This window comes from Meleagris gallopavo, chromosome 16 (assembly GCF_905368555.1).
Source record: "Meleagris gallopavo chromosome 16, MGAL_WU_HG_1.1, whole genome shotgun sequence".
Lineage (NCBI taxonomy): Eukaryota > Metazoa > Chordata > Aves > Galliformes > Phasianidae > Meleagris > Meleagris gallopavo.
In genome coordinates, this window is record NC_139419.1 from 2,718,203 (window position 1) to 2,745,725 (window position 27,523).

The 27,523-nt window shown below is 47.9% G+C and overlaps 1 protein-coding gene across 2 annotated transcripts in view; it reads right to left on the bottom strand.

Annotated features, from left to right (window-relative positions):
* Positions 1 to 219: 219 nt before the first annotated feature.
* MAD1L1 (mitotic arrest deficient 1 like 1) overlaps positions 220 to 27,523 on the bottom strand; it is a 321,728-nt gene continuing 294,424 nt past the window's right edge. For both annotated transcript variants that reach the window (XM_085237768.1, XM_085237767.1), the window contains exon 18: positions 220 to 1,266. In XM_085237768.1, the coding sequence (XP_085093894.1) occupies positions 1,108 to 1,266 (159 nt within the window). In that variant the 3' untranslated portion in view covers positions 220 to 1,107. The remainder of the gene's footprint in view (positions 1,267 to 27,523) is intronic.

Sequence of the window (27,523 nt, forward strand, 5' to 3'; positions counted from 1 at the left end):
GTGTTCCTGCTGATATCAAGAGGGAATCAATATACACAGAAGTTCATAACAAACCAATCTTGTTTACAGCACGAATGAGACTTGCCTGGCAAAACTGCGGTGATGGTGTCCTTCCTTCTCAAAGCAGTACCAGCGTTGAGGTATGATTCATTACTGCACTTCACACATGGCAGAGCGTGGGGGAAGCACGGTGTACCTCCCCAATAAAGGAGTCGTACATCCAGTTTGGGAAGTGACACTTTATTCTTAGGATAGAAGAGGTACGTCCATCGCAACACAAAATGTTAGCATTCAGGAGTGCCCCATCCTCCGCCCAGGAAAGAAAATCTTGCAGGAGGAAAGACATCCCCAGCAAGGTGAGAGCCAGCAGCAGCAAGAGCACCCCCAATGGGTTCCCTGCTACCTCCCACATTCCTGAGATAACCAAGAGGCCAAGAGTCTCCCCAGTGAGGAACAAATACCATAGGGCTGACATCTGAGTGCAACACAGACACTGAGGTGTCAAACACACTTGTAGGATCTTCAAAAGTCCATTTATTCTTACTCATGTCTGCTCGGCAATGCTCGGGCTGGTACCTTGGGGGTCAGTTTGGGCAACTGAATATTTTGGAAATAATTACAACCCCACCGAGTGATGAACTGTATGCAAGAGCAGGAGGTATCCAGAAGGAACCTGCCACCCTCAAAGCCCACACCTTTCTCTGCAGGGCCTGGATCTGGGGAAACCTTTGGGTAAAGGTGCGGCTTCTCAAACCAGCAATTCCTGGAGAGGTGCCGAGGTGGTCTGGGGGAGTGATGTATGCCTCTCACAGTTCAAAGGTGGAGAATGCAAGACCCGTTCTCCGCCTTTGCACAGGAAAGCCCCGGGATACAGCCCTCACCCGGGAGGGATATAAAAAGTTTTTCAGAGAAAACAGTGGGATTTGGGTATCAGCGTGAAAGAAGAGAGAATAAGGAGCTTCCTTCAAAACAGAAGCAATCCAATGCCTTGACTGAAGGGTGGGAGGGGAGAGTTTGTCCTCACTACCTGCTGAACACTGCGGGTGAAGCAGCGCCCTGCCCTGGGGTGCTCCGTGCCTGGCTGGCAGCTGGCAGCAGGTCTGTGTGCTACGCGATGGTCTGGCGGCTGAACAGCTCCAGGGTGAGGGCGCTGAGGAAGGCAGGGATGCTGTCCTGGTGCAGCAGGTGCAGCTCGATGAGCTCCCGGACGGTCCGTGAGAATTCGTTTTCCAGAAGTTGCATTTTTCCACCAGAGGAGCTGGAGGCCTGAGGGGAAAGCAGAAAAGGGCCATTAATACAGCAATGGTTTAATTCACTTCCTGTGACACAGGGGAGAGCCAGCGCCTCACTCTGAAGCCTCCTTCAGTGTGGATTTACCTATAATCAAGGAAATGTTATCTGCTGCAGAGCAGGTGCTTGGTGCACGCTTTAATTGGGCAGTTATTGAGTTCTGTGCTTCCAAAGTCCCCATGCAGGACCCGCTGTGTTCACCTCTCATGTTAGCAAACAGCACAGTGGGGAGAAGAGCGGTCTAATGGCCATGGGATCTGCATGGGGTGCTGCCAAGCTGGGGTGACCACTGCAGTGCCACTGTAATCAGCTCCCAGGGCTCAGGGGGCAGCAGCTACACCCGGGAGCTCTCTCTCCATTCAAACAACCTTCCTGAAGCCACACACATCTAGAGGAGGAAGCAGACCCGCTCCCAGCTGACACAACCCCGATGGCAGCTATCCATCCTGCAGCCCCCCAGTGCTTCTGGGTGATGAAATCAGCCCAGCAGCTCACAGCCAACAGCTCCAGAGGAATTATTCCAGAGATGCTCAGATGAAAATGAGGAAACTCAACATGTGGGAAGACATTACAAATCCCCTGCAACATACAAAATGAGCAAGCAGAAAAAAAAACACAAGGGAAGTAAGGAGTGCTAGAAGCCTCTCCTGCCTCCGGGGGCACGAAAGCCGCTTGTTTATTAATAAACAGCAAAAACCATCACAGTGCAAATGCTAATTCTTTCCCCCTGCCATTTCCCTCTTCAAAACTCTGCCACTCCTAATTGCTCTGCAGCTCCGCTCTCCCTCACCAAGCAGCAGCACCCAAAAATGGGATGCCAGAACTAGAGCCACGTGGAGAGGAAACATGGCTTTACCTGCCAGGGGAGAAAGGAAGCGATAATCGCCCAGAGCCTCAGGGAACTGCTTGTTTCTGATTTCATGTTTTCAGCAGCCTGGACAGATTTGATTATGAACTTTTCATGTATTTGTCAGTTCTGATTGCGAAGAGCACCAGGTACCGAGGATGCCCTTGTCAACCCCGAGCTAGGGAGGGAATCTAAACAAGGTTTTGGTGCAGAAAAGTAAATTAGCTTTTGTTCAAACCTCCTTCACTTAAGCTTGGTTGTTATTCAGCAGCTCCAAGAGGTGCTGGGTGCCTTATCCTACTGCAGCACCCAGCTGCGGGCTGCCCGGCCCATGGGCCGCTGCATCACACTCAAGGGGCTCAACCCAGCTGGCCGGGATATGCAAGGCATGTGCACTTGCAGTCCATGGAGAACCAGAGGCAGGATGAGAGGCTGGAGCTGCCCCGTGGGCACAGGCAGAAGCAGCAGGAGGAAGGTCCCAGCATGAGGAACGCACTGCTTGCATCTCCAAAGTCAACAACGAATGGGCTTCACTAAAATGGGAATCCAATTTCTGCTGGAAACACATGCTCTGCCTCCTTCACAGATTTAAAGCACTCTTTGGGCACAAAATTAATTTTCTAAGAATTTACAAGCAAATCCATTAATTGGTTTACCAGTTTAATTAATTAAAGCAAGTTCCTTAAGAAATTCAGCATCCAGCACCAGACCATTTGCCTGTGTTTTATGGTCTCGGAAACAGAGTAACATAAATGTTTTAAATTCCCCTTTTACTTTGAGCTCGTTGGTGTCACAAGTGAAGGCTCCATTTGAATAATTTCTTTTTTTTAATGAGATTAATGGTCGTTTCTCTCCACTATTCTTCATAACCGAAGTTTCCTCCTCCAGCAGAGGCAGAAGAATAATGATCAGAGAAAGTTTCATGAGCAAATACGTGCTTTCTGTTCCTCCCCACTGCGCTCAATGGACTGCTTCCTCCTGGGCAATCCTCTTGGCACCGGTTTCCCTCAGTGGCACTCCCAAACACGAGGAAAAAAGACAACAAAAAAGCATCCAAAAATCCAAAAGCATCGAAAAAACAGGCTTCTCATCCAGGTTCCTTATGATCTCTCCAGTCAGAAGAACAAGGCGAGAAGGCAGCCACTTGGAAAAAAGGCAATTCCTTCTCTGCCGGGAGATGTTTACATGCTGACTTTGAGGATGGATGCACTTGCACTTCAGTTCATTCAATCTCACAGTGCATTTAAAATTTAGAAATTTAGAAACTTGGTGGGTGTTTTTTTTTCTTTTTTCTTTTTCTTTTTTTTTCCTGGGAGTGTTTTAAAATGGCTATCATTGCTACTGTTCTTATTATTTGTTTTTATTGCTTTTTCCTCTTTGCTCATTTGTTTGCAACGTTGAATACACTGGGATATATAGGCAGACTTGCAGCAGGATTATCCATGCAGCACGTGCTTTAGAAATAAAGTGCTGATAGGCAATAAGAGCAACATGTTCCCGTTAGTTCACAAGGTTTCTCTGCAGTGCCTGCACCCTACCTGGGGCAGCAGCGGGTGGGGGAGTGAGTGAGGATTTGGGGCAAGGAAAGGGATGCATTGGGGTGTGGAAACAGTGGGGATAGGACACTGGAGGAGACGCTGTGCTCAGTGATTGCTGCAGGCTGCAGGTGTTTCATGCTGTTTTGGATCAACACCTGTGGGCCCAGGTGTAAAAACTGCATTCATGGAGACACAAAGTTGAAACCTGCAGCGGTACGAAGCTGGAAGGGCCCTTCAGTCCTTCTCATCACAGCACATCGCCAGGACTCCCCCCTCTCAATTCCCATGATTTTTCAAATTGAAAAAACTTACATCTCAACCCTCAAAGCAGATGTGGGGCCACAACCGCTGCCACCACCACCCACAGTGGCACGTCTGTATTACCATCACCATTCACCCTCATGAGGCATCCTTGGAATTCAAAGCCCCGGTGCAGCCCAAGGCCTCCCAAGCTCACCTAGGTAGGAAATGCTCAGCTGAGGAACATGAACAAGTGAGAAGCAGATGAGAGAAACCACACCACACACAAGCCCAGCTCTGATTGCTCCAGGCCCAACACTATCGACACAGATAGATAGATACAGACATACCAGAGCTGTGTGCTGTTGCTTTTAATGGAATGTGAAAGAAAAAGCTTTTAGAGGTGCACCAAATACACAGGGTCAAAGGGAGAGCCAAGCTGGAGAGTAACCCATCATCCCCATACTGAGGAGTAGTAGACAGAAGCACTTTGGGGACCATCAGCACACCTTCCCCACCCAGCAGAGCACTCCAGCTAAGGGCAGCACTGACCTAGAGATGCACACGGCCCAGGAAGCTGAAGCACTGTGAGAGCAGCATCTCACAGGTACTCAGCACATAGACCCGCATTGTTTTTGTCTAATTCATGAGGAAAAAAATCTGCCTGCCTTACTAAACTACTGAGATTCTGGTCTACGTTATGTTTTATTCAGATGTCAAACACTTGCAAAAGGGAGACTCCGGCTTTTGCTAAGCTCCATTGCCAGCTCAGCCTGATTTAAGGCCTATTGGGACCTCTTCTAGAAAAGCAATGGAAATCAGTCTGCCCTGTGCTACTGCTCACTTGGTTCTGCCGGTAGGGGATGCAACTCTTGCCATAGATCTGAAGGGTGACATCAGATTTCTCTTCACAGACTGCAGTTCTTTATAGAGCAATCAGATCAGGGGCAGATTTCATTACACTGCAGAACAAGAAGAAGACAGGTCTATTTACCACATGGTGACATCAACTTGCAATAGCTGCGCCTGGCTCTGCTCGGAGAAAGGAGCTGTTAGTACAAGTGTTTTTCCAGGAGAATCAAGATCAGCCTCTGCCTGCCCGAAGGAAACATCATACATCTTCCCTTTAACCCTGGAAACTGGTAAATTATGCAAGGCTGTATGATTCAGATATACATATAAAAGTCTCTCGAATAACTACCAGTGTGGTAGAAAAGCAAACCCTTCTTTCCTTCTCTCCTGAGGGGCAGCAGGCACTCCTGCAGCTGGCAGGACAAGTAGCAGTGCATGGATGGAGGAGGCTCCCTCAAGGGCTGTAGCTTGGACTTAATGTGCACAGGGCTTCTACCACACTGGTTTCCCTAAAACAGATCTTTGCCCCCATGCTGCTATTGCACAGAAACACCCCCTAAAAGCCAAGTCTCAGCATTCACTTCTCCCCTTGTTCTACCAGTTGAGAGGCAGCCATGTCAAAAGCTGAACAGTTCCATTTGCTCATTTACAAGCTAACCCGGTTCAGAAGCACGCTCAGGACCAGAGAGACCTATTTTTATCATTTAATGTACATCTTTTCCTCTGCCCTGTAACACATTTTAGTAGCTAGGAAAAATAATGAATGTCTCTACTCTGGCTCCAGAAATGCCATCAACTATAAACTGCCATGAAGGCACCTGAAGGACCCTTCTTGAAAACACCAGTTGAGCATAAGACCCAATGCTCTGAAGGCATTCAGACTCTGGAGAAGATTGAAAAGAGAGTGTTTGCGTGCCCCAAAGAGAAAGCTAACATAGGGATGTGGTTATCATGAAAAAACATGGAGCAGATCCTACTTCTGATTTCCACACCGAGGAAACACAACTGCATTCAGAGGTATGATCCATGCACAGCATGAGCTCCTCTATCTATAAAGATACGGATTTGAGTGCAGGAGATGGAGTTTCCAAATGGGTTTTGGTGAGCTGACAACAGTGCTGGTGGAGCATCATGCCAGGCACAGCAACCCCACTTTCAACACCTTCTCAGAGTCAGGCAGGACTAAATCCAAGATTTTGGGAGCGATGCCAGAGGGACTTTCTGCCCCTTGACACAGCCATAAGCCTTTGCTTTGCAGATGCTGCTCAGCCATGCTCTACAGCAGATGCTACTTCTCTCATTTGAGATGTATTAGGGGTCAAAATGAGCAAGTGAATCATTGCCTGGTGACATTTACCCAGCGCATGTATTGTGGAGGCTCTATCTCATCTGTTATGCTCCTTCCATAAATCACTTTCTATGCTGTATCCCTGTGCACAACTGTTCTGAATACACACGGGAAACAGCCCCGTGTGTGCCAAGGGAAGGTGCAGCACAGCTTCAAGTTCACACAGAGCTTCTCCATGGGTCACGCCATGGCTACAATCTTCCCTCACTGCCCCAGCTTCAGGCCATTCCTCTTGGCCTTGTGGTGCTCCTTGTCCTTCCTTGAAGCCTGCTGTGCCACCTGCTCCCACGTGGGCTACGCACACCTCCCCACCACATCGAGTCCTTGTGCAGCTCCAATCCTTCCGAAACCTCGTCTTCACACAAAAATCTTCCTCAAAACTGCCCCTCCATCAGTACAAGTCATCAGGCCCTGCTGCACCAACCAACCATCTCTAGAAACCTCAGTGATGCCATGGCCACGTGTGCTGCAGCCTCTGCCATCAAGCGCATGGGCACACTTGTGGTCCCGATGCCCCTTGCCGCCCACTACAGCTCGCATTAACCTGCGTGTAAACACTGTCACAGCCCAACAAACACACTTGAAAATGTCTTTTAAGAAGCCGCCTGCTCTGACCTTTAAACAAGAAAATCTTTTTGTTTCTGGCTCTTGCTTTGGATACTGAGATTTTTCTAAATGTCAAAGGCCGCCTTGCCCACGCGCAGCCGCCGAGCTCCCCAGGTCTGCCAGGCAAGGACAGTGCTGCAGAAGCAGAGGTGACACATGGACACACTGACACAGCCCAGTTGGTCACTTTGGTCTGGTGCTGGGGATTCCACGGAGCAGCCAGCCAAAGAACCGCAGCGCCCAACAAATACCAGCATCAATTCCTGCTGCTAATGGATGTCCAGCATTTGCTTTTAGGCAATCAGCAGCAAGGTGGAAAGCACTACTTCGTAATGCAGACTGATACAATAGGCATTGTTGCCTATGCAGGATTAGTGCTTGCTCTGCAGTGTGCAATGGGCAGAAAAACAAAGAGAAAGTGTGTGTACGCATGTGTGTGCACACCCATGTGGAAAGTGCCTGCTGAAGTTATAGCAATCCAAACTTGAGGCCTTGGGATCTGTGTAACTGCTCAAACTTGGCTCTCTCGGGTGGTGATATCATTATCAAAATCCCCCAATTGAATTACGCCTGGCCTATCAATCTTTCCTAAGTATCACGCACTGCTCAAATACCAGGTCCCCAGGTAGCCACTAAATCACTTTAATTAGAGGCAGTTCATTTAAAATTAGAGAAATATTAAAAAACAAAAACCAAAAACCAACAACAACAAAAAACAAACTGTACCACAAGATGTGCTTACGCCTTGAAATATTTATGAGGTTACTTAGCAAACTGTTTCCTGGTTTCCTTCTTCCTTTCCTGGGGCAGCAGGCAGGTTTCTGCTGGCCTTACAGGTTGCCTTCCCAATGCAGCTGTGGCAGGATGCTCAGCTCTGCATCAACCCGGCCGTCCACCTTTTACAAATGACCATTCCTCATCTGCTGTAAAGTTTTCCCTCCCCAACATCCTCTTTGAAACCCAAAAGAGGAAGAGCACTTCCTTTTAATAATTGCTTCTTGCAAAGACCTCCGACCTCTGTGCCACCATCTCGCTGGATAAAGTGAATTTATGAGGCAGGGACGGATGGATGCCTGTAAAGGGCCTTCCAGGAAATGTAATGAAAAAGCTGCTTTTAGCTGCTGAGCAAAGGAAAGCAAGCACCTGGCAATGCCAAGAAGAAAATTGAAAGCTGGGGTGGGATGAGCGAGAAACAGCCCTGCGTGCACTGAGATTTATTGCAAACATTTCCTTTCTCTTTCTTATTATTCAACGCTGAGATGAACCACAACCCCACAATGTCTTCTCAGCACAGGAGGTCAGCTCATACACTTCCATCTTAATCAGACACACAACCCAGGCACTGCGTGCATCGGTGACAGCAGCAATGGGCTCTGGGCTGTTGCACCAACTCTGCTCCAAAGTACCACGGAGCAGGGAGCCCTGCAGATGGGAGCCTCTCCCTACAGCTCCCTACAGCTCCTCTGCAGCTGGTGTTAAACAACGTCAAAAAGAGCTGAGCCGTGTGCTGAGCTCCTACCCTGCTCCCAGTAGGGAAGAACGGCTGCTGTTCATCCTGGGGGACGGCGCTCTGTGGTTCCTCTTATGGGTTAATGCCCTTTAGACTGTCAAATGCGATGCCATAAAAACAAGATCAAAGACTTTAAAATAAGGGAAGCGCATTTTTTTTTGATTCATACTATTACTATTTTATGTCTGAATATTCCTATGGAGCTTTTCATCCTGAAAGACGGGCCTTTGAACTGCTATGATTTCACCTATCATAGAGGAGCAACCCCCAGGGGTAAAATGTGACACCTATTATCAGGGTGCATTAATGTTACTCAAACAGTTCAGGACAGACAGAGACAAATATATCCAATTTAAATCACAGGTTTGAAGAACTGCAGCTCAGTGTGGATTAATACCCCTGCAATTTCCAAAAGTGCTGTGAGAGTTTTAAAGGACAAGTATTGAAACCCAAACTCCCTGCCTCATCTGTAGGGTGCACTCAGCCTCCTGCCCTTGTGAACTGAACCTCAGTACTGTCAGAGAGGGAATGGGGGAGCAGAAATGATTCTGCAGTAGTGTCTGCTCCTGCAGCCTCAGGTTCTGATGGGCATTGCCACACCAGTTATCAGGCAGGTTCACCCTGCGGAGATTCGCTGAGGCGATACCTAGAAATGGTTTGGCTGGATGTGAGACTGGTGAGAGTAAATCACAGATGACTGTTCACATCACAGAGAAAGGAAAATTGCACAGGATGTCTGCTAATATAGACATAGAGTATGTCAGAGCTCGAGATCCTAAAGGTGTCAGGACTGCTCGATACCATTCACAGCCACACGCAGGGTGTTCATAAGCATCGACCACAAAGGAATGTAGATGAGGGCTCACAGAACTTTTCTAACACCATCCTAGAAAAAATCAAATGATGACATTAAGCCTGCAAAGCCAAGACCTCATTAAAAGGCTCAGGATCTTTATATACACTGGTGTCTTTCTTTTACATAGGGGAAGATGCGCTGATCCCCACGCACAGGTAGAGCATCTCTGACCTTCAGAGGAAGCAGCCAAATGCATGTTATCACAACTGCTGTCACAGTTGAGTGCCATGGAGCTGGAGTGCTCTGGCACCTGGGCTGCAGCTTCCAGCCATCTGCGAGGTGACCACATTGGACTGGTCAGGCTGCAGAGTGAGTAGCTAACAAGCACTAACAACATCTAGCCCATGTGTTCTGTCTAGTAAAATGCCAACCCATCTGGCTGTAACATTAGCGACTCCACAGAAGCCATATGCAGGATAGACATAAATTAGGAAGAGAAAAATCTCCTGCTACTTTCCCTGAAATGACTCTGCAGTTGTAGCCTGCAATGCTAAGGACTGGGTGTTATTCAAACTCTTTTCCCATCCAGATCACAGCCCCGTGCTGCAGCCCTGCCATCCAGAGGCAGCTCCTGGTCTGTGCCTGGCCCTGATGAGCGCGGCAGCTTGGTGCAAAGGGAAAAGGAGGTGCAGCTCAAACTGTGTCCTAAAGCTCTCTCCCAGGAGAGCCAGGAGAAAAAAACTCGAGGGAGAAAGCAGGGACTGGCAAATGAGCCCCATGCACAAGAATCCATGTTTCGGAAGGGGAACTCATGTCACTAACTCATGTTCTTCTCCATCTCCCTTGCTGGGAGGAGAGCTGGAAGTCAACGGCGAAGCAGAAAACTAAGAACATGGGCCTTCTGCAACATGAGAAGGAAGCACCTGTGGGAGAAATAGAGTAAAACCATCCGTGTGGGCTTTAATCAAGATGGCCTAGTTCCCAAAGTGGGGAGAGATTCCACTTCTTGTAAACTGCAGCTGCGAGCATGAGATCCGTATAAAAACACCAGCAGCAAAGTTTGCAAAATCTTGCACTGACAAAGAACAGCTGGAAGCACGGTGAATTTTGATGGCAACTTCTTGTCTGTTGCCTGGGAGACAGGCATCTGCTCCCCAGAGCACACCATCACTCGCCAACAGGCAGAGCTTGCAATATAGCAAGCATTGGTGTGTGATCCATCCTCATCTTTTCGCATCCTTTTGGAGGTCATCTCACAAGCAGGGTGGATGGAAGGCTGAAGAACATGAAGATCCTACGACCAGTAAAAGTTCAAGAGACCATAAGGGACAAACTTGCTGTCAACCAGACAATTAGACTGCAGATCTGTGGCTGTAGGATGGGACAGTATATGGAGCATGCCCATTCCTGGCTCATTGAGTTTGCAAGGCTTATGGGGGAAGGAGAAACAGATGGACCTGATGGCAGATTGCAGCTGAAGATTTTAGCATGTTTATTCATTATCCTCTTCTAGTTCTTGTTTGTCATAGTCTGGCACCCAGGGCTGAAATGCAGGGATGAAACCCTGCACCAAAGAAACTGGTGGCAGGCATTAGTCACCCATGCATGGAGCCAACACAGCGTTACAGTCAGAACCACAGGGTCTGAACACGGCTCAGCTAGGAGCAGGAACTGGTCAGTAATTGCTCTTTCCCATCGGACCATGTGAGTCACTTATAATTATCACTTGCCAAAGTGGAATTCAAGCGTTGGCTTTGAAAAGAACGTAAGTTGCTGCTGCAACACCAATAACCAGATTTCACAATCTTAGTCGTGTCAAGCAAGATGCTTTCAATTCTCTTGCTTTCCGCTGGCTCACAATTCTTTCGTTTTTCTTCATTGGGAATCACTGTCATCAGCACTGCTGTCAAGTGGACGAGGGCTGTCAGCACCCAGAAAGTAGACAAGGAAAGTTGGTTCTGTCTGAACATACAACACTTTTTCTCCTGTGTCTTCAACTGATCTTTAACCTTCAGAACTGCAGGGAACCACGTTTCTCAGACTGCATCTGTAGCAACAAGTCAAGATTTACACTAAGGAAGATGATGTTATTACTTCAAAAATGTCACCACTTCTATCTCAACTTCGTGACTTCTGCATGGAGCTGGTGGTACCAGTGGCTGCACTGGTGGAGTGGCTCAAGCAATTAGTGGTCCTTGGGCAGGAGAAGACAATGTCTGAGATAGAAAGGACAGCAATCAGCTGGGCAGTGCAGGCTGAGTATATTTTGTTTTCAGCAGAGTTGTAATGAGAAACTCAGAGTCCTCTCTCAACAAGACAGCACTGATCCCACCATAAGGAGGAAGTCCACAGCTGAAGATACAGAGGTTACAGCTGAAGAGTGAAGGAAGATTTCAGTACTCAGTGAGAAAGGGAAAGAAATTCCACTGTATCCCTTGAGGGGACACTCAGACCTTTGGGCTAGGATGCATTTGCTGAAAGCTTCTGCTGCAGCCGACTGTGCTGTCATTTGGCACTAAACTCCTGAAGAACATGGCAAGACAGCGCTGCTGGTTCTCATGTCTGGATGAGCACGCTGCTCTTCCCAAGGGGAAAAGGAGAGGTTTCCTAGTTAGTGAGAGCACCATGTTCGAGCAGCCTCAGAGGAATGTGCCTCAGGCCCCGGCCCTCTGCATGACACACATCTGACTGATGTCTCTTCCTGCTGATGCTCGCCTGCTGACGGGCTGCCATCCACCAGGCAGCTCCTCTCGCTGGAGGTGCAGGGGGGAAGAGATTTATGCAGACACCATGTATGCAATTATGAAAACAGAAGACAAGACACCCGGATATCACACAAATTGATGCATTTTTGCTGGCAGGCTTTTTGCATGAGCCAGTAACAGCTGTCATGCTCCAGCCTCTCATCTGAGCTCCGCTAGCACTTCAGCATCCCTCCATCTCCTTTAAGAGGGCTTTCTTCCCTTCCCTTGTGCAGCTTGCTCCAGATGCCACAGCAAAGCTGGCAGTAGCATGGGATGCAAAGGGAAGACGGCACGATTGGTTTTCATAGCAGCATTAAAATGTAATGTTCACTTCTTTAGGCAAGATGCAGCTAATTAGCAATGACCTCGAGGCAACCAAGCTGCTCAACCAGCAATCTCTCCCACACTCGAGCTCTCTAAAATTTGCCCTTTCCCTGTGCCAAGCCTTTCGTCAATCCCGCCTAGAGCCCAACAGCAAGCTGCAAACACACACACACACACACACACACACACACACACACCCAGAGCCCACTGCCTTCTGGAGGTGGGTGGCAGAGAAGGAGTTGCACTGCAAAGGTGACACAGCCCTCTGGGCTTCAGCTCTTCTGCACACGTGTCCCCCACTCTGTGCAGTGCTGAGGAAGGAAAGGACATGCCTGCATGCCTCCTGCCAGAGCAGCTCCTGCAGTGACCTCTGCAGACGGGGAGCCTGCTGCTCCACGCACCCTCCTGGTTTCTGTCACTCCACGCTTATGTTTGCTTTTGTAAATGGATTTAACCTTTCTAAAATTAACAGCAGAAGAGAACTTATTTTGGCAGAAGATTAGCTTTGGAAAGATGGAGAAATACAACGTTTTCCAAACATTAGGAAACCGCAGACTAAAGCTCTGTGTTACTCTCTCCAGCGCGTGCTGTTTTCGCTCATTATTCGGAATGTTACCACATTAATAGATTTTCTCCTGATGAACAGCTGTACAAGACTCTCTTTCTAGGAACGCATATGGTTCCTTCTTGCCACAATATTGGAAAAGAGAGACAAAATATTTAAACAGTGACACTAATAAAAGATTTTATCTCCCCTCACCCCGATGTAAATAACTAACGCTGGAGCCAACCCCAGGCTCTAAATGCTTCTTATCTTTCAAAAAGTCCTTAATCAAATCTGAACACATTGGCTGAGGCCCATTGGAAATAATGGGGCTGTCTGTGGTTATGAGGCCATCTGATGTTCGCTCACCCTGCAGGATGCTCCGTGGCTGGAAGGAACACAGGAGCGGGGTACGTTACAGGGCTTGCAATGCAAGGCACGAGGCTGCACGGGCTGCTTCCCCCAGCAGGCAGAGGCAGAGCCGGGCTGCAGCACACGGTGAGGTGAGCACACCTCACCTGCAAAGTCCAAGAGCTGCCCTGAATCGAGGCTGTTCTTGGGGTACTCCAAATGCTGCTTTCCCAGCTGTCCGCACTGCTACTAACAGACATGGGAATTACCAGCAAACAGCCCAGAATACATGCTGAAAAATTCCAATTTCAATTCAGGCTTGCCTCGGTCAACTGCCAGAGCAGGAATTCCTTAAAAGATCCATTTCTCTCTCCTTTTCTTCTACGCCATGTCATTACTTTTTCTCTCTGCCACAGTAATCCTAGCTACCCAGTGGCACCAGCTCAGATCAACAGCAGTCCCCACTTAGTGCTGCTCACAGCGCAGCCCATCAGCCCTGTTACCTCCGGAGTGGCACAGCCCTACTGCAAGCAAAACCGTGACAAGTAAAACCCCTTTTCCACTCCAAGAAGTGAGACCTGCAAGGGGAGAACCTGCAGGTTTATAATCCAGAAAGCATTTATCACTACAGAACTGCAACACGGTGTGAAAATAAAAGCTCTCCAAACCTGCTTTCGCGCACTCCCCAGCACGCCCAGAGGTGTTCCTGCTGTGATACACCTAACAATGCTCTCGAGAATGTTTTCACAAATAAAAAACACAAATAAAACAGCAAAAGAGTGAGTAAGCATCTCCTCAAGTGCCTCAAACACAGGCTGTCTGTGATCTAACCCCAGCAGAGGAACAGTGCTGGTAGTATTTGGGTGTTATGGAAGGCCACAGGAAGAGATGTCAGCAACTGGAACAGGCTGCCCAAGGAGGCTGTGGATGCCCCATCCCTGCAGGCATTCAAGGCCAGGCTGGATGTGGCTCTAGGCAGCCTGGGCTGCTGGTTGGTGACCCTGCACAGAGCAGGGGGTTGGAACTGGATGAGCACTGTGGTCTTTTTCAACCCAACCCAGAATTCTATGATTCTATGAAATAGTGAGCTGGGTTTTTTCCAGATCGCTGATTTGTCTTGTGCAACCAGCCTCAATCTTACTATTCAACTTACAGGCGTTTGTGCAGGCTTAAATGTACATCAGACCCTTGAGTAAAAAAAAAAAACCACGCAAAAAGCAAAAACTACCGATAGAAAAACAAGGGGATGAGCTTCCTTGGTGGTTTCACAGCAAAGATATTTAAATGAAGTCATTTAAAACCAGAAAGAACCTTACAAAGTGCTTCTAAGCGTTACATTCCACTTGCTGGTTTTCAGCTTCATCTGAAAAGAGCCTCTGAGGGCACCCCGGCACCTCGGCTGCTCTGAAGCACTCCATCGAGTTACACACCAAGCTCATAGAACAAGTAAGTCTACAACAAGGACAATTAGAAACTTTACCCAGGCATTCCCTGTCACATCTCTGAAGGGCAGATAAGCACTAGCATAGCTTTAGAGACAAGAAGAAATGGGTTTCCTGCATTTGCAAGGCAAAGCAGCACTGTGGAAAGGACTCAGGTCCTGGGTGCCTCCAGCTCTGCAGCAAGCAGTGTCCTCAAGGCACGGGGCTGGGAGGAAACGTGAGAGATGTGGGATGAATACTGGTCTGCAATAAATAGATCACACAGAGCACAGAAGGGTGCGGAGAGGGGATGCTCACAATGGAGGTGGCAGTGGGGCACTTCAGGGTGCAAAGGGCAGCAGCAGCCCAACAACCAACCTATTCATCCCAATGACTGCTCCATTCAGGACGAGCTGACATGTTGTTCCCACAACAGGACCCTGCAAATGACTTTATTTAAGCATGAAAACAGATTTGTGTTGTTTCTGAAAGCGAATGAATCTAGCTTTGGCTGCAGAGATCTGAGCTGCGTTTCTCTCGGTGCCAAGAAAAGCATCAGGATCGTGGGGGGAGACTTAAGAGGCTGTGTTTGCCTTCAGTCTCCCATGGAGCACATCTGAGCAGAAAAATGGGCTCACACAGCACAAGGACTGGGCTGCAACTGTGAAGAATTCAGCAGCTTTGAGTTCGCTTTTCCCAGACTCTTGATGAGTTATTTTTAATTTAATTAAAGACTCCCCATAGGCGTCTGTGGGACACGCTGGGGAGGGGATGTGAAGCTAACAATTTTTCATGCTATTTCATGCTACTCCATTTCTAATTGTCACTTTTCAGACCACACACAATACCACCTGCATCTGAGCTCTGACCAGTGCCATACAAGCACTAGTGTTGGACGCTCCTGCCTGCGTGCTCATGAGATGGATTTGCCCTTAACCTGCTATGCAGGGATGCACAACTCTCTGCTTCTCAGTGCCTAGATATTTAATAGAATTTTATATACATTCTTATGAACAAATTTACAATACATAAATAGCATAGATCAGAGGTGACCTTTACGTTTGTGCACGTGGAGATTCATACAGCACGAGGGCTAGCTAGAGTCATTAAGATATGTTCTCATCTGAAGCTTCTTATGAATTATTTGTACGCTATTTTCTCATTTATTCTGTTATAATACTCCCACAAACTCACCAACCAGTAAAAATAGCTTAACAGCGAATATATGTTTCGGAAGTCTGTTTGCCTATTTTTCTTTTGTGCAGCAGCTGCTGTTGCCATGCTGTTGTTGCTATGTTTTCTTTTCTCTTTCTTTTTCTTAAGAAGAAAAAAACCCATAAATCTATTCCTTAAACATCCTAGACTCAGATCATGCAACAAAATACCTGAGGAAGAACCCAGAGGAGCATAAAGTAATTTGGCTAGAAGAGCACAGCCTACATGGAGAAGTAGACATCTTGACACTAATATATATATTCCTCTTTGGAAGACTTAATGAAACTGCAAATGCAATCTAGAATGACTACAAAAATCTTAGGATAACGATCACCACAAAGGAATATTAAGGTATCTTAGAAACTGGGCAGTGGAAGGTAAAAGTCCACGCTGAATTCTAAGTTGGTAAGGAAGGAGGAACCAACAGATTTAAAAGAATAAGTGTGGCCAAGTCTCACCTGGAAAACAAATCAATCAAGTTGCTCTGTGAGCTGGTGGGAACAGTCTTTAAAGCCTGACAGTTAATACTCAGCTATGTGGGCAGGCACTGAGAAATGCTCGTGCTCCTTCCAAAGGCCACGCGCCCAAGGTGCCAAATCTTCCCTTCAAGAAGAGCTGAAGGGTTTGGCTGAACTGAGCCTTGGGCTCAGCAACTGGGGTTCCCCATCCCTTCTGTGCCTTTCGGCTTCAGGAAGGTTTGGATGAAGCCTCCACCCTCGGCCTCCAACCTCCAGAGAGGTTTGGGGAGGAAAGCAGCAAAGTGGGGGGGGGGAACAGAACGGAGAGTTTCAGCCCAACAGCTGGTAACCGATACAGCAGAAGAGTGGGTCAGCTGGGAGGGACTGGGAAGTTCTGTGCACTTTGGGTCACTGAGCAATACCACAGCAGAAGAAATTCAGTACAGATGAGTGCAGTGCATGCTGCCCTGCCAGTCTGAAGGACCCTTAACACGCTGATGGGTTCTGAAATGATGTAACCTTTCAGAATAAAAAGCCAAGTGCCACTGTGGCCAGCTTAAAGACAACTTCTCGGTGTACGGTGTCATTCAAAATAGCAAGTAATATGTCAAAATAAAATGTGTTTAAGAAAAAAAAGGCTAGAAATATCATGTCATGTTTTTATACAAGTTGAGAGCACGTCCTCTTCTGAGCAGTGAGTCAGCCTTAGTGAATTCAGTACAAAACGAGGGTGAAAGATAAATTAGGCTTCCTTTGTTTGAGGCATGTGCTGTGTAACCTGCCTCTTTGCTCTAAGAAGATCTCCATCACTGACTGCATCCCTGGGTCACAGGGAGAGACATTAAAGGCTGGAACAATTTACTGCAGAATTAAGAAGGGCAACAGTAAAACAGAGATGGGTAATGTGGTGAATGCTGAGTAGGATGCTATGCTAGAAAAGGGACTGTTCCACTCTTTCAGGCACTCTTCAGATATTCCCACACTTGACTGAGGTGCGTGAAAGTTACAAAGCCAGCTGGATCCAGACGCCCTTCACTTTCAGGAGTGAGCCTGCATTAGCTGCTGCCTTCCTGCATGGAAAAACAAGTTTTCCTAATAAAAGCAACCAAAAAAGCTCTCACCTGAATGGGACATAGGTGCTACTGCTGTGACCGCAGCGCTGAGCTTTAAGCTTCATCAAGACCAGTTCTGCCATTCGCTGTGTTTCTCCTTCCTTTACCCACCTCTCTTCAGCCACAGACTTTGCCAAAGACCATCTTCCCCATGCCACATCCATAGGGACCACTGCTTCCAGCCTCACCAGAGAATTCATACAGAGCTGCCAGCCCAGCATTAAGGCCTGGGAGTCTGGAGCTTCCCACTTTATCCCAACCTGGGGTCCCTGCATGAACTACACACGTAGCATAATTTCTCTGCATCTCAATATCTGCTAGAACTAATAACAGCTCCTCCACCAAGCAGGCATGCTGTGAGAATCAATTGATATTTGTAAAGCCCTTTGAGAAATGTAAGGCACAGTCTGTATGTGAAAATTATTGATATGATTCATTACCAGGCATTCATACTCCATTTATACAACTCCCGGTATATTGCTAAATATTATGTCCATTTGAATATTGAAATCACTGCTGCTAATAATTCCTGCTAATGTTACACCGGTCTTTTGGAGGTGGCTTTTTCAGCTTGAATGGGAGAATTGTGGTGGCAGTGAAAAAGGGAACAAATGCTAGAAGAGGAATTAAAAAGAGGACAACAGCTCTATGCAGGCTTCATGGAAAACAATACAAAATCCATTTAACAAATAGCTTTGTGCTAACATTTGTCTGATTCCTCTCCCCTTAGCCTTTCTTCTCATCTGAATTTGCACCAAAACCTGATCTCCATTAGCTACGTATTAGCTCTTGCCTGTGAGATGAAAATGAGCAAACCCAACAGCGCTGCGTCTCTCCAGATTGGCTGCTCTCCACTCAGTGGCCCAAGCAACACTTGGCCCCATCTGCAACCACTCACACTGTGGGGCTGTGAGGATGCTCTGTCTGAACCGCTGCTCCCCCAGCCCTCCACCAACCACCTCCAACAGCTTCCATGGCAGCACGCTTCCTCTCATGCTGCTGAGAGCAGCACAGTCTGGGACTACTCAAAAACCTCCGTTTCTGAGAAGAGAGAGCATATGTCTGTACATTATATATTTATTCACACACTGAGGCATGTTCCCACTCCCGAGACACACACGGTATGTTTCGACTTTCTTACTCCAGCATGTTTTGCAAATCTGCTCTCCGCCCCCTCTATTCCCTCGCTTCACTTTATCAGTATCTTGTTTAAGGGAAATGCTGCTTACTGTAAACTGGAAACGTTAACATCGGGTCAACAGGCCACTTACTGAGAAGCAGCTGTGGGAGCAGGAGGGATGGGGCACAGCTCTTTTCCCAGCTCAGCTCCTTTTCCTTCCACTTGGAACATTTCCTGGCTGTGATCTCTCTGCTCACTCCTTGCACTGACAAAAAGCCGCCGATGGTCGCGGTGCAGGAACTCAAGGACAATCGATATTTCGCTTGACTCAAACGCAATGATTTTTTTTTCTGTTGTTTTCAAAGCTCAACATTTTGCAATTAAATCCCTCAAGACGTGGGGAAAGTGAAGGCAGGGGTTCTTTTGTGGGGGGCAGGAGGGAATGGCACAGAAGTAGAAACCAGAGCAAGCCAGCAGTGAAGCCAATAGAAATCCGCTGCATCGTTTCTTCTTTTTAATACATTTTTTACGAGAAGTGAGATCTTTGATTACATTTTTGATTAGGAGAGACAGGCATTGCCCTGCCCAATGCACAGTTAGAGGTAAAGGAGCCTTTTATGTTCATAGATATCAGACATCAAAACAGCCATTCCCAACTCTTAAAAGGATCAGACAAAGCTGCAGCTCAAACTGTGCCAGGGACTTTGGTGCAGGCAGGTTCCCTGCGGAAGGCAGTCTGGGAGTCATGAGAAATCATGTGGATGCTGACACTCCTGTTAGGAGTGGGGAGAAATACGGGCAATTTCTTTCTGGGAAAGCCAGGAACGCAGCAGTGAGGGCATTTCAGAGGGAGAAGACTAAGAGCAATGGCAACGTGCGCGAGGGGAGCTGCTAAAAAGTTGCTCCCAGTCACAAGGAAAGAGCTGCTGCTCCATCAGAGGGTGCAGGCGGATTCTACTTCTATTGCAAAAAGCCAGAGCTTCCTCCCTCCTTCCTTCCTAAAGACTCGTGGACTTACTGGACCTCCCACATACGGATGCCCCGCTGCAGACAAGTGTGCTGACAACCAGCTCTGCCATGCAACACCACCGGTCTCTGTCTTCAGAGCTGCTGAGCTTCCCAGGTCACCTTGCTTTGCTGGTACCCTACGACAGTTGAATTGTGCGAACAAGAGATTAGAGTTCTGATCTTGCACAACTCTGGTTGAATACTAACAACAGCAGCACAGTGTCCTGGCTTATCCCTCACCATCACTGCAACGACCCCTCATTTGGCTGCGGGATCTGCAAAGTCTCAATGGCTGGAATGAGACGGGAGAGCAAATCAACTCATCAATTAATTGAGAATTTAGTTCAGCCTGATCTCAAGCACCTCCTCCCGTCACGGCTTGCCAGCATGCATTACAGAAGGGAAAAACCAAACCGTGGACAATTTTTCAAGAGCTGCCCAGACTGGTGGCAACTATGATGTCCATCTTACCAGAATTTGGCTCAGCCGAATGAACAGATGTCCTGAAAGCATCAGCTGCACTTGAAGCTCACTCAGATGCTCTAACGTTTTCCATACGTCCGCACGGCCAAACGCTGACCAACTGCAGTCAGCCACAGCACAGACTTGCTGGGTAGAAGCACTCAGCACACCGTCTGACCACCAGCCTGTTCTATCATCTCTTCACACAGAAGCATTCTTCAAAGCACTGCTGCGTCCCTTCACCTCTGCTGTCACTCTCCACCTCCCTTCCAACTCATGGCATCATGCAGAGGCAGCACTGGGATGGCACAGGCACAGGCACCAGGACCCATCTAACCCAACTGGTCTCCATCCATTGCCTCTGCTGCTGGCTGGCCCCAGGAGCAACCCAACAGCATTAAGCTCACGTTGATAATAACCAGACTGCAGTGGACAATTGTTCCTTCTCGCAAAGATTTGCTTGCTAGGGTTGCTATAAATTTTTATCCTCTTTTTTTTTTTTTTCTTTGCTTCTAATACAGCAGTAATATCAAACTGAGAGAGTCTGTGAGATGCCCACAACTCACTCTCAACAGCATGTTGACAACCAGCGCTACATCTACGTTAAAGATGAGCAGAGCCATCGCTCAAACAGCCAAGATCCTGAGTGAGATAAGTGTGTGGATGACAAGCAGCTGGCTCCTGCTCAGCCCGGACACTGCAGAGGTGCTGCTGGCAGCGTGAGGATCTGCCGGAAAATTCAACCCCATCTTCCACCAAAGCACATTCTCTACCTGGGAGATGAATAGCCCTTATTTCCTTCTGCACACACCGCTGCTGCTGCTGCTAATGCACCACAACCGGCTGCGGACACCTCTCCTGTGGCTGTTTTGATGGGCTGTAGGCTCAGCTGTGGGATCCGCCTCCGTGCTGGAGGATGTAATGCACACACACACCTCTCAGCAGGGTCAGCTCACAGCAGCTTGTCTGCTTAGCACCAGCAGGTGAGAACACGCTGTACACAACTGCCACGCCGTATTGCTTTGCCATTAAGCAGCAGATACACCACCATTGATTTCAATTAAATTTCTGTTCCTAGCAAACTCTCTAGAAATACTTAGCCCAAAGCCTGAAGCACTTCACACCCTCCCTGCTTTCCATGGCATATTGATGTGTTCAGTGCCCCTCAGTGTACACACCGGAGGAACGTGGCAATCTGATTTCTCCCATCAATGTCACCGATGGGACCGGAGCAGCCCTGGGAGCACAACCACTCTGCTGTTCATGCAGCTTTTCCCTCCACCAGACACACAAAGCCCTGATGGCATTTGAGGCTTTGATTTCATGGCCACACCGATTTCACGACTGCCGATGGTTATTTTTTCATCTTTGACAAACAATGGTGAGCTGCTGGTGCTGCAGGCACAGCCCCACACTGTGACCAACTGCACAGCCACAGGAAAGGAAGGCTGCCCCAACATTTAGGCGTGACTAACAATGAGGAAGATGATAATTTTTCTACAAAGGAATTCCTGCGAAGCAGCCTGCAGAACGATGCCATTAACACCCCAGGGGCATTCGCTCTGCTGGATGACGAAGAAGAAACCACAAATTATTTCTTTCTGCAGCCTGTGGAAACGCTCCTGTATGTGGTCTCAGAGCTGCTGCTGGAGGATGAACTCAAGCTACAGAAGCAGATACAGCAGGCAACATGTCCCATGGATGCAAACATCTCCTAAGCACAGCTTTCTTCTGCAGACTTCTGCCTGGATCCTGCTTGTCCTGGTGCAATCAAAATAGACTCAACCTAAGCTTTGTGCATGGAATGCCTACTGAAGTAAGCGGGCCTGTATTCTTGTCCTGCAGAGAGAGGTAGAGAGAGAAGAGAAAGGAGAAAACGCAGCATCTGAAAGAAATCCCAGTGAGTTAGCCAGCACTGGTTGGACATGGTCAGCTCAGGCATGAACCTAATGCATTTGTATGGAACCGCCTTAGTCAAAATACCACTTAATTTAAAAGATTCAGGAAACAAAATAATGACTTTGGGGTCAGCTGGGGCAGCTTGTTAAGGGCAGGACAGCTTCATTTCCTGCTGCTGCCCATACTAACGGTCCCTTGACAAGAGCACAGTCAAGGTGAAAAGAGCAGCACTCAGCTCCCGACTCTAAGCACTCTGTGATGTGCAACCCTCTGCAGCTCAACCCGCAGTGCTGCCACAACAGAACAGCTCTGGGTCCCAAACAGCCGCCCAGCTGCAGACACTTCTGGTAAGTCAGAAATGAGAGTAGGAACTCAGAGAAACACTTTAAAAGACAGACCTGTGGTTGCCCTGCTCTTCAGCCACAGCGATGAAGGGACCTCTCTCAACAACTGAATGGCACTTGTTATTACCCAGCCACGTTGGGCACAAATCACAGAATGGCCTGGATTGAAAAGGACCACAATGATCACCTAGTTTCACCCCCCTGCTATGTGCAGGTCGCCAACCATCAGACCAGGCTGCCCAGAGCCACATCCAGCCTGGCCTTGAATGCCTCCAGGGATGGGGCATCCACAGCCTCCTTGGGCAGCAGCCTAAAACCCTCTCTGCTCCTCCACCTGTGATGCTGCTGGCACACACTGCAATGTTAGTGACTCTGAGGACAGAAAAGCTCAAGCACCAGTGCTGAGGGACAGCAGGGCTGAGCACTGTGAGCCAGCCACACTACAGAGCTTCTGCTCACAGGGCAGCACAGCTGTGCAGACCTTCCATCGCCCTGTTTTTCCCATCCATGTCTCTGCACTTCTCTCCATTAACGCTAAATGCCTCACCATTTCCACATGGGTAAAGGTATCAGAAAGCAGAGAGGTATGGCATGAAGAACTATGCAGAGTAAATCAGCAGACAGCTTCTGCACCCAGTTAACAGGCAAAGCCCAGAGGCGATGCTCAACTTGATTAAAATAAAGACATATTCCTCCCACCCGAGCTGCACTGCTTTGTGAGCACGCTGCTCTGCCATTTTTCAGTTTGTAAAATAGAGTAATAGTTTCTGTACCTCACAACCATCCTGGAAAGCTTAATTCATGTTTGTGAAGAATTTTCAGATCTTAAATTGGAAGGCATGAGAAAGCACAAGCTGTTATTATAATTGCATTATTAAGCGCTGTTAAAAAAGCACCTCAGTTTATGCTTTGTAGAATCCAGGTCCTTCTTCAGAGGAGCTTTATGCCCTTGACACATGTATTTGACAATAACCCAAATAGCCTTGATCTTTTATTCCCAGCAGGGCTTTCTTTCTACCTTAACGAGGTCTCTTCTTAATCTCTTTTCCAAAGGATAAACACCTCATCTCAGCATAACCAAACGCTCTGAGCTGCTGCGTTGAGCCCCCCTTCCCTCTGCTGGGCTGGGTCTGTTCTGTACCTCTGGACCAGGGAGGGGTCTGCAGCAGACAGGAGGAATACAGGAAAGGTATCACAAGATGCCACAGTACACCTGCAGATGTGCATGCAACATCTCCATTTCTGACAGTCAGAAGCACTTAGCTGCTCCCGAGAGCTGTGCCAGGCTAGTTAGTCCAAACACAGCAGTGCTTTCATCCCTTTTGCCCATAATGCCTATCTTCAACCTGATCTCTGTTTTGCAGCACACGATGCTCCCAGGCTATATTTCTGACTGTATTTCTGTCTTCAGTCTCCAATATTTCACTTCCTTTGCCCTTACCATTACCAAATCAGCCAGGGATCTGCAGCCTCGTTGATATCGACTTTCTTCTCTCCTCAATCCTTCCCTCAGGTTTCCTCTTTCCCCCCCCATCATCTGCAAATTGCATCATTTTTATCTTCCGCTATGTTGGAAATCTTATCATGAAAGAGAGATTTTTCTTTTTTCTTTTTTTAATTAGTACTTGGTAATATTACCAAGCTGTGAGTTTATGGCTTTGTAGATCTTATATTTTTGACACTAATTACTCACAAAGGCTTTTAAAGCCGCATTTCAACATAGCAACTGCCATGACTGTAATTAAGTAAGAACCAGCACATGTTTTTTACATTTCAGAAGTCTCCAGCATCCCAGCCCCACATCACAGCCCCCCGTTCTGCTCTGACACAGGAGACCAGATATCAGGAACACACCCCAGGTCCCCCCCCCATCCCAGCACTCAGCTGCCAGCACAGAGCATCCACGGGGATTTGCCATTTGCCAATTGCCAATCTGAAAGGCTAATTTTAGACTCTCCATCCCTGCTTCTCGCAGGACTGTTTTTCCTGTTTGCGTGCTCAGACCTCAAAGCCTTCCTTTGAACCAACCCCAGGGCCGTACTTGATGTATTTGCTGCTCACTGCCCCTCTCTGGGGCTGGGAAGCAGCAGGGGATGTACCACTATCATACCACTACCGTACCATCATGCCAGGAAGGCAGCAGCACAGCTCTGAGGGTGTGATGTAAACCAGCTGCTGTGGGGAAGATCCATTAACGGCATCTCAGTGGGCAGAGCTGGATTCCGCAAGCCTAATTTATTTCCAGATTACTCCGGGATGTTGCCTTTTACTGTTGCATTATTTGTTCTCAAACTCCAAATTAAGATTTTATGGTGCCATTAATTTTTATGTAGAAACTACCATTAAAATCAATGTTTTCTGCTTAAAACTTGACAGTTGGAGATGACTGATAGTCTGGCCTGTTCCCAACTGCTTGAACACCTCGGAAGCGGACGGGTGAGAGCTGCCAACACCGAGCACTGAGCCGTATCAACACCCCAGTGCACGGGCCTGGCTCATGGGATGCTCCTTCCAGCACCTCCCAGGGAATGCAGGTCCTCCTTCTGCTAACGAGCCATGGCCATCACGTTGGCCCTCGCCCTGAGTCAGGCACGCTATGAGGGGCACAGCCCTTGGGTTGCCCTGCAGGTGCCCAAGGCTGAGCCCAGGCAGTTGTGCGTGGGCACGTGGCCTCTTTCAATATTAGGACAGCTCGTCTGGGCTTTTGTTTGGAGATAATTTTGTTTTCTAATTTTGGAGGAGCCCGCAGCGCGGTTGGCAGCAGGTAAGGGGCACGGGGAGAATATTTCCTGAAAGAGATAAAGGAACATTCGCTCTTCTCACGCTCAGAGAGGGAATCGGGAGGAAAAAAAGAAGTTTGATCGTCTAAAATGAGGCACATTAAGCAAAACTGAATGCGATATGTAGTGAGTATCTGTGACAAGAGCAAACCGATCCCGCTGTTGGAATATTCATGCAAATAGAAGCAATTTCACCATGATTAAAAAGGCAATTAACTGAAAAAAAAAAAAAAAAAAAAAAAAAGCGATTTCAGAAGCTGTGTGTCAGTGAGGCCTCCGCACAGTGCTGAACTGACATTTTGCTCACTTTCATATTCTATCAATGAGCTACTCACTACTACGACTTGAGAGTGGTAATTACCCCAACTGGAGGCAGATGCTCTTAGAAAGACTCCAACAAAGTCTACACACTCCACTTCATACGCCGTGCACAGAGAGGGGGATGCAGCAGCATCCTGCCGTTCCCAGCCCCGCTCGCTCTGCAACTCAGATGAAAGACATCAGCACAAAGAGCATCTATAGAAAGAGCGGGTCCAAACTAAACATTTTCAGCCTGGAACACAAAGCACTCGGGAACGAGGCGTGGGCAGAACTGCAGGGTCACAGCCACTGCCTGGTGATGGGATTAAGTGCAGTTTTCCCTCCAGGTAACTGGCGGTCAGATCCATAACAGGCAAATGCTGATGAAAAATCTTCAGTTATCTGTGTGATAATCTGCATGGGACGAATGAGACAGCAAACTTGGATTCCACACAAACCAGTGGATGTTAAAAGCAGCATTTGCTGTTGGCACCTTCTGGACTTGTCCTTGCCCCAGAGGAACGCTGAGACAGATGCTACACCCAAGTACTGATTAAAAGCCAATATGTCCCATTTTTAGAGCTTTTTAAACCCCAGCTCACCAGAGACCTCCATGTGAACACCACATCCCCCCAAGCATCAGGCTGGCTGTCACCTTCCAAAAGCAAGCCATCCATTTCCAACAGCACAGGTCAGCCACTAGGAAGCACCAGCAAATTCCTCCTTGGCAGCTGCTGCTCCATCAGCACCCCAACACCCACACGGCTGGAGCACTGCAGTATGCATGAAGTGCCTTCGGGCTTGATCCCTCTGCAAGCTGAGTGTCCTCTGCTTGTCTTTGATGATTAAAGGAGCCAAAGGCTTTACCCTCAGCTCAGGACTTTCTGTGGCTGAGGTATTTTGCAGCTAGTCACAAACTCAAATATATTTCCTGTCCGGCAGATACTGTCTGCTCTTGAGAGCAATTTTTATTGGATTTGTAATCCCCTTTTCAGTTCTTTCTCTCTCCTTTTAATATTGCCTTTTAAGCCCTTTACCAGGAGTTCACTGTCTGAAGGCCAACAAGGAACACTGGACAGAGCCTTCGGGCTTAAAAAAGAATATGCACAGAATATTAATGCAGGAAAACCACGCGATACTCTGACCCCTTTCAATTAAGGTGCCATCTCTATCACCTTCAGCTGTCCTGAAAACTTGGATGTGCCCTGAAACAACAACAAAGAAGACCCAAAAAAATCATAGCTTCAAGCTGAAATGGAGACATTTAACCATTTCCCTCCCCAGCACAACATGTGCTGTGGTTCCCTTTACAGACACCACACCAGACCAGATTCAGCTCCAAGTGCTCAAAAAAGGCAAGGAACTGGGAAGCAAAAGAAGCGAAACAGTTATGGAGTGCCACGGCATAGCATGCAGCCCTACGTGAGAAATGTGGCAGCTTACAGCTGAAATGTGGCACTGAAGGAGGATGGGATACACTTGGCTGGATGGAGGTGAAGGCCAAATCCCAACGAGCCTGGAGACCTGCCACATGGCCCACAGTGCCTCCCATTCAGCTCAGAAATCCTACGTGCAGGGATATCCATCAGGCAAAAAAAATGCTGCTTTTGACCCACTTTCAGCTGAGTGAGGTCACAGAAGAACAGAGGAGGGGAGCAAGTCATCCATTTTCCTTCTGAAAAGGAGATGAGGCTCAGCGAGCAGCCAGGAGGATTACAGCTCTGATGGATCCACTGCCACGTGGGACCTCACTGGGACCAAGAGGGGCAATGAGAGATGAGGAAAGAGAGTAAGCAGCAGATTTGGTGTGGTGCTCTTGGGAAGCATCACTGCGGTCCACTGCAACACTACGGGCTCTTCGCCTTCACCCCAACAAGAGTCAGGATCCGTTCAAAGCCAAAAAAAAAGTCATTTTTAAACCATTCCAGTGGGCAGAAGCATTCTCCTTTGTAGCTCTAGACAGAGCTTGGCTGAACCAGATTTTTCTTCTCTAATCAAAGGTTTTGTGGGTACCTGGCTCATGGTGCAATGCATTTCCAGCCTGAAGCTCATCTCAGTGCTATAAAGCCCTCTGCAAATTGAAAGGCACACGGAGTTCAGAAAGGTGCTTCGGACCCACCTTAATTAGCACTGAAGAAGGAAATAGTACTTTCCTGGCTTGCTGATCTCTGGAGAAAAGTAAGTGAATAAAGTGGCGCGTGCCAATCCCTTCGTCAAAAAGGAAAAAGAGGCAACTCTGTTCTCTTAATTAACGCCACTGGAGATCGGGCTGACGAGGCCCTCATGGCAGAATTGCTGACTGCAGTTGCGTGGCCTGGAGCCTGCTAGGGAGCAGCAAAATAATGCAGCAACATGAACTCTATCCACCCACAACCACATTTTCTGTTTTCTCTCCACCTTTGCTTTCATAACCG